The 10,689-nt window shown below is 61.1% G+C and overlaps 1 protein-coding gene across 1 annotated transcript in view; it reads left to right on the forward strand.

The window, feature by feature from the left end:
- SIVA1 (SIVA1 apoptosis inducing factor) overlaps positions 1 to 5,261 on the forward strand; it is a 5,650-nt gene extending 389 nt beyond the window's left edge. Inside the window, exons 2-5 of the mRNA XM_025042130.1 lie at positions 6 to 114; positions 2,211 to 2,405; positions 3,115 to 3,271; positions 5,090 to 5,261. Coding sequence (XP_024897898.1) covers positions 6 to 114; positions 2,211 to 2,405; positions 3,115 to 3,271; positions 5,090 to 5,147 — 519 coding nt within the window. The 3' untranslated portion in view covers positions 5,148 to 5,261. The remainder of the gene's footprint in view (positions 1 to 5; positions 115 to 2,210; positions 2,406 to 3,114; positions 3,272 to 5,089) is intronic.
- The last annotated feature ends 5,428 nt before the right edge of the window (positions 5,262 to 10,689 follow it).

Raw genomic sequence — 10,689 nt, forward strand, 5'->3', positions numbered from 1 at the left:
CCAAGCGGGGCTGCCCCCTTGGGGACGCGGCCCCGCTGCAACTCAAGGTCCGCGTGGGCTGGAGGGAGCTGGGCCGCGGTGTGTGCTCCGAGCGTTACTCGCGGGAAATCTTCGGTGAGTGCGGGAGAGGGCTTCCCCGCTGTGACGCGGGGCCTGGACCCGCAGGGAGGCCCGGGTTTGGGAGTAATGAGTGGGGCGTGAATGCGCCCACGTCCACCTGCGGTGGCCACAACCTACAGGAAGTGTCCCTGCCTCCCCAAACGCGCGGCCTCTGCGTGCGGCTGCCTCCAGGCTCTGTCCTGCGGGTATGCCGACCTCTCTCAGTAGCTAGCCCGGGTCTGACTAGCACTGAGGCCCCTCGGGCGCAGCGAGACGTCGGGGAGCGGGATGTCCTGAGTGGAGTAAGCCGCCAGAATTACCTGTTCTAGCCAATGAGTATTTAAAGAGCGCGCCCTCCCTGCCAGGCACTGCGGCTGCGCGTGAGAACGCCGTCTTCGGGCGCTCCCGGGTCTAGTCGGGGACCAGAAAGGGAAGAGCTATCCAGAGATGATCTAGGCAGGTAAAAGTCGCTGCAAGACCACCTGCAGGGGTGTCAGAGGTCTCGCAGAGGAGCAGAGTCTAAGCCGAATCCCGCAGGGTGAGCAGGAGGTAGGCAGGCGGAGGGGGAGAGGAAGTACCAGGCAGATTGAACAGCCTGTGCTAAGGCCAGGGAGCAGGAGAGTGCGGCGGGATTCCGTGCGGCCGGAATGCCCTGTTTAGGGCCAGATGTGAGGGCAGTAAGGCGTCGGAGTCCTCGCCTGGCTCTCTCATGCAGATTTTTAGGCGTATCGGTATTACTGATCATAAGTTTGGGATGCTTGATACTCTGGGGCAGCTACAGCGTGGACCTTAGCTTACTGAGAGGTTGGAGGCACAAGGTTTGTGACCTGGCTGTTTGTAATTGAGGGGTGCTGCTATGTGTCAGGGGTGTGGGGAGAGCCCAGCCTCGGAGACCCCGGTTCTCTTCTGCCTCTCTCCACACGCCAGCTACCACTGTTCACATTTGCTTTGCCGTTTCGTCGCATGCTCCAGTTGTAAACACAAATGCTTTCCAGGGCCATGGGAGTGATAATAATGAGTGAAGCCTTGGGGACTATGGCTGAACTGCAAGTCTGACCCATCAGGACAAACAAATAACGTAAACACTGTGCCAGCAGCAGAAACTGAAAAAATGGGGCCTAAGGCAGCCTGGCTCTTCGCCCCTTCCTCTACCACCCATTCAGGAGCGTTTGCGGGGCACCATGACCTGCAGGCCCACCGGGGAGAGGGCTGGGCTCCCTGCGCCTTCTTTCTTGAGGGCAGGACGCCCAGCTCGAACTCACATGTAACAAATTCCAAGCCTGAGGTGGTCACCCTGACACAGGACCTTAAAGACAAACAGCCTCACCATGTGACCCCCTTTCCCATCCCCTTGTGAGTCAGGGGTGGGCCCAGGAGAGCCTGGTGGAGGAGCTGGGCACGGCCAGGCTGTCATCAGCCACTCCATTTGAGTTACCTAATAACTATTACCGTCAGTTTCATGTGGAGCCACCATCTTCCAGGATCCCCACCCTGGCTCTGTTGCAACAAGGCAGAAACAAACAAAGCATTTCTGGGGCCGGCTCCGGGCATTTGATCTTGTGAAAGCCCCCGGGTGACTGATGTGTGACCAGACAGAAGGCCACTGACCGCCCTGGGTGCTGAGCAGCCACTTCGGCCCTGCAGGCGACTGGTATCCAGGACCCCAGAGGTCTGGAAAGTTCTGAGATACCTTTGTCTGGAGCCAGTGGCTGCCACGTCCTTTGCCAGCAGCTCCGCAATAGATGAAGCGGGGCACACACTGGCCGTGCTCCGCAGCTCAGAGCCTCTGCGGAACTCAGCTGGCCTGGCGCCGGGCTGGGGGCGGTGGTAGCGGTGAGGGGGGGCCACCGCGAGAGCTGTGTAGGAGTGAGCAGGGTGACCAGAGAGGGAGCACGGCTAGGGCTGCGTGGTTGCAGACTTCCTGCAGGAGGTGGCAGCTGAGCCCGGGGAGGGAAGGGCGGGAGGCAGAGTGGACCCAGTTCCCCAGGGAGCAGCAGGGGCCGGGTGACTGGAAGAGCACAGAGGTCACGCACCGGCTTGAGGGCCGAGATGGCTGTGCGAGGGCCCCATGCTGCAGAGGCGAGGACAGGAGGAACGCTTTGTGTCCCTAGAGAAGACCAGGCAGCTCCTTTTTCGTGGGGCCCAGGCCTGCATGGACCACGCGTGGGAGGAAGGCTGCGCCATCGTCGACGGGCCGGAGTCCCCGAAGCCCAGCCCCACGGAGGCCCCGCGGGCCACGCGTGGGCAGATGCTGATCGGACCTGACGGCCGGCTGACCAGGAGGCGACCCCAGGCCTGCGAGGCCGGTGAGTGTGGCTGACAGCCTGCACCTGCCAGCTAAGCACGAAGAATAGCCGTGGCAGGTGCCGCCCCCTCCATCTGAGGCTCCGCTCACCCAGGGCCTTCTCCTACCTGGGCAGGTGGGAGCGGCCCGGGCGTGGAGCCGGTGAACCCTGGCTTCCCCTGCCGTGTGCAGGTTCTGCCGCACCCTCCACCCCTTGACACGCAGGTCTGGGAGTTGTCACGCGGCCTCTAACTGTTGGTTTGGAAAGGAGCAGAGGCCGCCTGGGGGTCCTGCCTGCTCCCCTGGGCCGCTCCCCCGACGCCCGTCTGGGCAGGGAGAAGCTGGCCTGGTGTCTGCAGTGCACCACGCGACTCAGACTCAGCTGTGTTGCCGGTTAGAAACACAGTGTCCTGGCCCACCCCTGGGTCTGGATGGGCCCAGGGACCTTCGTGAACCTGTGACACGGTAGACGCACGGGACGAAGGCCAGGGTTCTGACATATCAGGGGAACAGCTGACCCTTGCAACGCTGTGTCCAGAGTGCAGGGGGCCAGGGAGCGGAGATGGGGAGTCGCTCACCCTGGAGTCCCAGAACCACCCAGTGTCTCTGGGGAGACAGTGCTGTGTGCTCTTGTAGCCTCCGGGTTGTCCTGGGCGGGGCACGCGGGCTGCGCAGCCCCCAGCGCTACGAGTCCCCTGCCCAGCCTGACTGGTGGCGTTTGTCTTTCGCAGACGCGTCCATGGCGGCGTCCAGAGCCTGCTCCTCGTGCGTGCGGGCCGCGGACGGGACGGCGGCGTGCGGCCAGTGCGAGCGCGCCCTGTGCGGGCAATGCGTGCGCTCCTGCAGCGGCTGCGGGGCCCTGGCCTGTGCCCTGTGCGTCCTCGTGGAGTAAGTGCTCGCCCGAAGGGGCGCCCAGCCGGGTGGGGGCCCTGGGAGAGCACGGCCCTTCCTGGGGGAAGCCAGCCTCACGGCGGCCGGCTCTCCTGGCCGTCTCCTGCCGTAAGCAGTCGTGCTGGGTCCTCTGAGCCCTCACGTTAGGGCTGCATCTCCTGCCTACCTTGCGTCTCCTTACTGGAGGACGTCCGGCAGGGGAGGGCAGGTGCGCCGCAGGTGTCCCCGTGTCCCTGCGAGGTTGCTTATGGGCTGTCGAGCAGGAAGTGGAGCGTCTTTCCTGCTACTTGGGTGCATGTGAGTGCGTGTGAGTGTGCGCGAGGCGCTGCGGGCCGGCCCCACCCCAGTGGTGGGGGTGGGCAGTGCCTTGTCGGGAAGATGCGCCCCCCCAAAGCCGATACGGAGCTGCCTGGAGCGAGCTTTGTCGGGACTGTCTTCAAGACCGAACTTGGGAAGTTGGGGGCTGCCTGGTGGAGAGAGAAGGCCGGGGCACGGTGCAGCTCTGGGTGGGCCCAGGCCCTGAGGCCGGGCCCAGGGGGTGGGACACGGGACTGGAGAACGTTCGCGCTCTCTCGTTCGGGGGTGCTGTTGGACGAGTTACAAATGTAACTTAATTTCGCCGGCTTAGCTCTTCCTGTTCTCTCGCTGACGTGCAAACGGGACACCGCGGAGGGCGGGCTGGCGGGTGGTGGGCTCCCCGCCTGGCGTCATCCTCCCGCCAGCCCCATGTTGTCGGACACTTCCCTCTGCCACACACTGTGCCCTCCATGGAGCCTCGTCCGGTTTCCTCCCAGCCTCCACTTTCCGTTTCCTCCCCCCCGCCTGCCCACAGAACTCAGGCTGCACGTCGGCAGGCTGCCGACCCCACGGCCCGTGCCCTTTCTTGGTGGCCACAGCCAGGGGCGGGCTCCTGCCTTGTGTGAGAAATAAGAGACTCGCTCCAGGTCACGGGCCAGACTGGCATCCCCAGGCTTGGGAGCCAGACCTCGGGCCTGCTGTGCCCACAGCCTTCTGCCCGGTCCCCAGCTGCTTTGGGGCGGACCTCGGCTTCCTGGGCTGGGAAGGTGGAGACCAGATTCTCTGCCGCGGCCCAGTGGCGCCCCGCTCACTCCTGGCCGCTGGCGGGGCTGGTCCGTGGCTCGCTGGTGGACTGTGGTCTTACTGTCTGAACCCCAGGGGCTCAGCCCTGGCCTCCTGCGCCTCCTGCAGCGGGTGCCAGCTCCCCGTCCTTTCGGGGCCTCTTCCCCTGCATTTCCCTGCACGTCCCTGAGCTTCCTCGTCTGGACCTATGTGACACGGTCCAGCTGAGCCTCCGTGGTCCAGTAAGCCCCAGCTGGACACCTGGGTGGGCTTCCATCCGTCGTGAGACCCAGGCGGGTCTCAGCGTGGTGCTCCAGCAAGCGCCACAGGTGGGCGGCCTGGACAGCGGGCCTCTGTCCTGTCACCCTGGTGGCCGGAAGTCCAAGGTCGGGGCATTGGCGGGGTTGGTTCCTTCTGCGGCTACGAGGCAGGACCGGCTGCGGGCCTCTCCCAGCCCCCGGCGGTGGCTGGCACGCCTGGGCGGCCGTCCTGTGTGCTCACGCCATCGTCCCTCTGTGTGTACCCTTCTCGCGTGTTATTCTTTTGTGAAGACGCTGGTCGTGGGATTAGGGCCCACACTACTGCGTGGGCACCTCGTTCCAGCCAGTTACACCTGCAGCGAACGGCCTCGTCTGCAGATAAGGTCAAGGGCCGGGGGGTTGGCACCCAGCGTATAAACGTGGGGGGACACAGCTCAGCCCCTGACTTGTCTCTCCTCTCCCCGCGATGTCGCAGCTGCAGTGCCGTGCACGAGAAGGCGCTCTGTGCCAGCTGCGCCATGTTCGAAGGCTGAGGGCCGCGAGGGACGGCCGGACGAGCTCTGGCAGGGACGCGGAAGAGCCGCGGCGGGCGCCCTGTTTTACGTTTTGTACTGATGACGGAAGTGAATAAACCCTTTATATTTGGACGAGAGGACTCACTTGTGTCGTTGGCCTTGAGGGCGCCGCCTCCTGGACGTGCGACCGGCCAGGTGCTGGGGGGGGCCCACGCTGGCGCTGGGGCCTCCCTGCTACTCCACGTGGCAGCTCACGTAGCGCCCAAAGGCTCTCCCCGTTTTGCCGATGGGAAGACAGGCCCGAGCAGCTTCCTCACCAGCCCAGCCAGCGGCTGTGGGGAGGGGGCTGGGACCCGGGTCGCCTGACTCCAGAGCGGGCACCTGTGGAGCCAGGGCACCGCTGTCCCCAAAGCGGCGCCGCGGTGCCCCTCTCTGGGTGTCTGTTTGCTGGTTGGGGACTCTGGGTGGCTGCCAGGCCCTGCCCTCTGCGAGCGGTGGCCAGCAGGGTGCTGTCCCACGCCATTTGCAGTTGCCTGAAGGGAGAGGGCTGGGGTGGCCCGGGACAGAGCAGAGGCACAGACAGTCGCCGACAAGCAGGTCCTCCTGGCCTGGCGCCTGGTCCTGGTCCCCATGGGCGCCCCCTGCAGGGCCAGCGGCAGCACGGCCCATCCGCCGGGCCCACGGGCAGAGCCTACAACGGCTGAAGCGGGTGTGGGGGCGAACAGCCCGGGACCGCTGCTCAGAGTGGTTCTCACGTGACTGCCTGGGTCTTCCCGAATGGAGGCAGCCTGAGGTCGTCCAGCTGGCGCTGGACACAGCCATTGTGGGCCGTCCCGTCATGGAGTCACCTGCTCTTACCTGACTTCCTGTAGAGGTCCTGGGGCCTCCCTCCAGGTGTCCACCTGCAGACCTCGACCCCACACCTCATCTCCACTGTGCTGCTACCTCACTCCTGCCCGCCCACCCCAACTGGGCCCAGCTCTGGCGGGACCTGTGCACTCGACTCCCGGCCCATGCCAACAGGGGAGCCTTGCACCATCACCCTTTGGGGTCCCTGTGTGGCCTGGGCTTCTTGCCCTGTCTGTCCCCCTGGGGCATACCCTCAGCAATGGATCTGGCAGTCCCCTGCCCAGACCTCCAGTGGCTAGCATGTCCCCAAAAGTAAAAGCTAGTGGCCCCACGGGCCCTGGCCTCTCCCTGCCACCCCCACTTCTCCCCCTTCCCAACTTGTCACCAGCCGATGTGGTCTGTGCTCATTACTTGTTCTGCTCCCTGAGCGCTGGGACTTTGCTGGAACAGCGCCTGGCACACACGTTTGTGATAAACATTTTCTGGGCAGCAGCGGTGGAGTGCTGGGGGCCAGGTGTGCACTCTGCCCATAGCAACTTTTAAAAGCAGACAGACCATCCAGACATCGAACAGCAGGCCGTGCTGGACTGCGGCCTCGGGTACCTGGAGAGGCCTCTGGCTGCAGGGTTGGGGGCTCGGGCCTCACTGGGCCGAAGAGCATCTAGAGACTCGTGTGCAGGCGGCTGTGGGCTGGGGCCTCGAGAGAGGACAAGGCGCAAGTCACCGTGCCACAGCCCAAGTTCAGAGGCCTCAGCAGTTCACCTGACTCAACAGTGAGACCAGTTCACCCTGAAGACGGCTCTGTTCCTTCCCAACAGAATTTAAACTCAGGCCTTGAAAAGGCCAGACTTTTTTAAGTAATGTCATAGCGTCCAGAACAAAGCTCAAACATTAAAATCTAACCTGATGAGATACAATTCACGGTGCCCAGTGTCCAATAACGAAAGGCACCAAAATGGGCGAAGAAACATGGGGGCGGGGCGCGCAGGGAGAGGGGGTGGGACACGCTGGGAGACGGGGCGGGGCGCGCAGGGAGAGGGCGGGGCGTCAGCGGGAGCCGACCAGAGAAGGCACAGGTGGCGGATAGTAGACGACAGATAGTAGAGGTCATCAGCAGTGCTGTTTTGAGCGCATCCCACGTATTCGCGAGGTGAGGGAAAGGGCATGTTAAAGGAATGAAGGACGTGAAATGACTAAATCGAACTAGGGATGAAAATGCAGTGTCAGAGATGGAAAAGGAAAGAGACTGCATGAGATTGAAGTCAGAGTAGACACTGCAGAAGAAAATACTGGTGAACTTGAAGACATGGCAACGGAAACTGCCCAAACCAAAACAAAATACTGAGAACAAATGAGCAGAGCTGGAATGAACTGTGACACCCTCAAGCCGCCTGTCATGCCTATGAGCGGAGTCCGGGGTGGGGGGTAGGGGGAGGCGGGCAAACTTTTTGAGAAAAAATGGGCTAAGAAATTTCCAGATTTGATAGAAATTGTCAACTCACAGATCTAAAAGTTCCACCAACCCCAAAGAAAAGCAACATGGAGCAAATTACGTGGAAGCACAGCCTGCTTAAACTCTTCAAAACCATGGTGATTCAAGAAAAATCTTGAATGCCACCAGAGCAGAAAGGCACTTGACATATCGAGGGACAGAGATAACAGTGGCAACAGACTGCTCTTCAGGAACTGTGCAAGCTGACAGCAGAATGCACCTTTAAATTTCATCTGAAAAGGAAAAAAAAATCCATCAACCTAGAATCCTATACCCAGTGAAATATTTTTCAAAAATGCAGGTGAATAAAGACTTTTTCAGACATACAAAAGCCGAAAGAATTGCAAGAAATGTCAAAAGATTTGCAAGCAGATCGAAAACAATCCTGCACAGAGGTGTCACGAAAACAATCTTCTGCCCCACCCCCCACCCCCCTTGATCAGTCAGCACGTGAGTGAGTGAAAAAGACATTTTGAAAATCTCTGCAAAGGACAGATCCTATATATGGAGAACTTCTAAAAAGATACTCATTGAATCCAGAATGTCATAACAAAGAATAAACAGGACAAAGAAAAATTGCAGAATGGTATTTAAACTCATATCTGGTCACATTCAAGATAAACATGAGCCAGCTCTGCTGCCTATGAGAAAGTCACTCCAGTGGGACCCCACGTCAGCTGGACAGCTCCTGGCCTTGTCACCCCTTGCTAGGAGCTGCCAACCTGGCCCTCTGCACCCAGGGCCTCATTTATTCATACCTGCCAAGGCTTGGGCAGTTTTGGTGCCAGTCCCTTCCATTCTGTCTTCCTGCCCTTCCGAGGCCGGCCGTGTAGGGGAGGGGCTGGTGTGGGGATGGGACACAGGAAGGCGGTGCCCCTCCGCGAAGGCCAGTCCATAGGACCCTAGCCTAGCAGCCCCAGGCCACGAGCCAGCAGGCCCCAACCATGGCCACAGGGCCCACCCCTCTTGGCGTGCTCTGGCCGTGCGGCCCAAGCAGGATGGCACCTGTCTTGGCGCTCACCACGCTGTCTCTCCAGACACTGCTGCAGTAGGTGACCACAGGGTCCCCACCGTCCACTCCCTTATGGCCCACTAGGATGGGGACACAAGGTGACGTGCTCGTGTCCGTGCCTGTGATCTTGAAGCTTCTCCTGGCCATAGGAATGTCCCTAAGGGACCCGCATTACAAAAAAGGGTCCCATGAGGAGCAGCTTGTACCCCTCAACCCCGGCTGGGCCCCCGCCTGACACTGCAGCTCCAGATTTGAAGGCTCTGCATTTCCACACCACACCTGCCACTTTCCGTCGCCATTTGCTTGCAGTTTGAGGAGAAAGGAAAGGTCTAGCTGCATCTTCTGATTTCTACGATGTGTGTATTTCCTTTTTTCTTATGTGAAAATATATATACAATTTACCATCTCTTCCATTTTTAAGTGTGTCGTTTAGTAATATGAAATAAACTCGCACTGTTATGTACTTATCACCATCCATCCCCAGAGCTTCTGTCATCCTGCAAGTCTGACCTTCTGCCCCACCCCCCACCCCCCACCCCCCAGGCTCCTGGCACCACCGCCTGCTTCCTGTCCCTGCAGACTTGACTCCCGCAGGGCCCGCATGTCAGACAGTCGACAGTATTTGCTCATTGACAGCATTTGCTCTTCCGTCTCTGGCTTGTTTCACTAGGCATAATGTCTTCAAGGTCCATCCATCATAGGTGTCAGAATTCATTCCTTTCTAAGGCCGAGTGACGGCCCACTGTGTGGCCAGACCAGTTAACTCATCCATAATCCATCGTGGACACTCGGTTGCGCCCACGTCTTAGCTGTGGTGAGTGATGCCGCTGTGAACGGGCCACAGATGTCTCGAGACTCTTTCAGACCCTTGAGGCATATGCCTGGATGTGGACTTGCTGGTCACAAGGAGTCACACACAAGGCACAGGGGCCCAGCTGGTTCAAGTTTTTATGTCTCAGACCGGATGTCTCTTACCTCTAAAGCGTCCTTTATAACGTTTGGTGTTTGTGGTTTGCAAAAAAGCTGCATATGTTGTCACTGCTGTGATGTGATTCACAGCCTGTCAAAACTGAGATAAGGGACTGCTCTGAAGCCTGCGGCTGCTCTGGATGTGCCCCCAGGCCTGGACTGTTACCCACCCCAGGGGTGCATGGAGTTGGGGGGCACCCTGGCCGCCCCTGCTGGGGCACGAGATGAGGCCTGGCGTCCATCTGTTACTGGGCGGCCACCAGGTGGCGCCCACAGCACATCTGACTCTGCTCAGGGGGCCCTCAGCCCAGCCCTGCCGCCCTCCCGCTGTCCCAGCTGCGGTGACCTTGGCCAGCTCTGGGCGCTGCTGGATCCTTCTGGGCGGTTAGATGGCCATGTAGCCTGGGTGGCCTCCTCGAGGGGCATGGGGCAAGGTGAAGCCAGTAGAGACAGGAAGTCAAGGCACACCCCTCCAGCACGTCCTGCTAGAGCTAGGGGAGGGACCTCCTCCCGCGGAGGTAGCCCTGCGGCCGGAAGGATGGGGGCTCCCCACGAACAGAACAAGCCACAAGGTTGAAAAGCCATTTTTATTGAAGAATTTGGAGGGAAAGTCTCATATCATAATAGTAAAAATACTAAGTTGAATGTAAAAAACGCACGGGGCAGCGCAGTGTCGGGCGGGAGGCGTGGGGGGCGGGGCAGCGGGCGGGGCGCGGGTGAAGGTAAGTGCCAGCGGAGCCTCGTGCGAGTCCACCGGGGAGGAGGGACCTTCCTCTCCGAGCTCAGATCCCAGGTGCACGGGTCAGTGAGGGACAGCGACAGAGCCCAACTGTTCCTGTCCCCAGGGCCGAACCCGGCCCGGCCCGGCCCAGCCCACCCCAGGCCCCACCTTGGGCCACTGTCCTTGGGCCTTAGCGCGGTGGCTGCATGTCCCCACCCGAGACAGGAGGCCAGGCCAGCACACAACCGGGCTGCTGCTGGTGCCTCTGGGCTGGGCGGAGAGGTGGCGCCCGGGGACAGCTGGCGGGGTGGGGGGCGGTGCTGAGGGGCCCCAGGCAGGGCGCACTCGGATCCCCACTGCACGTGGCTGGAGAAGCCGTCCGCGCTTCCTCTGTGAATCTCGCTGTTCTGACGGCCGAGACCACGGCTGGGGAACTGGATGAAATAAATTAAGAAAACGGCAGAACGGCCGTCCCCGACGCCGCCCGAGGACGCTCGGCCCTGCCGCGGCCCCGCAC

The sequence above is a fragment of the Pteropus alecto genome, unplaced genomic scaffold (assembly GCF_000325575.1).
Source record: "Pteropus alecto unplaced genomic scaffold, ASM32557v1 scaffold8, whole genome shotgun sequence".
NCBI lineage: Eukaryota > Metazoa > Chordata > Mammalia > Chiroptera > Pteropodidae > Pteropus > Pteropus alecto.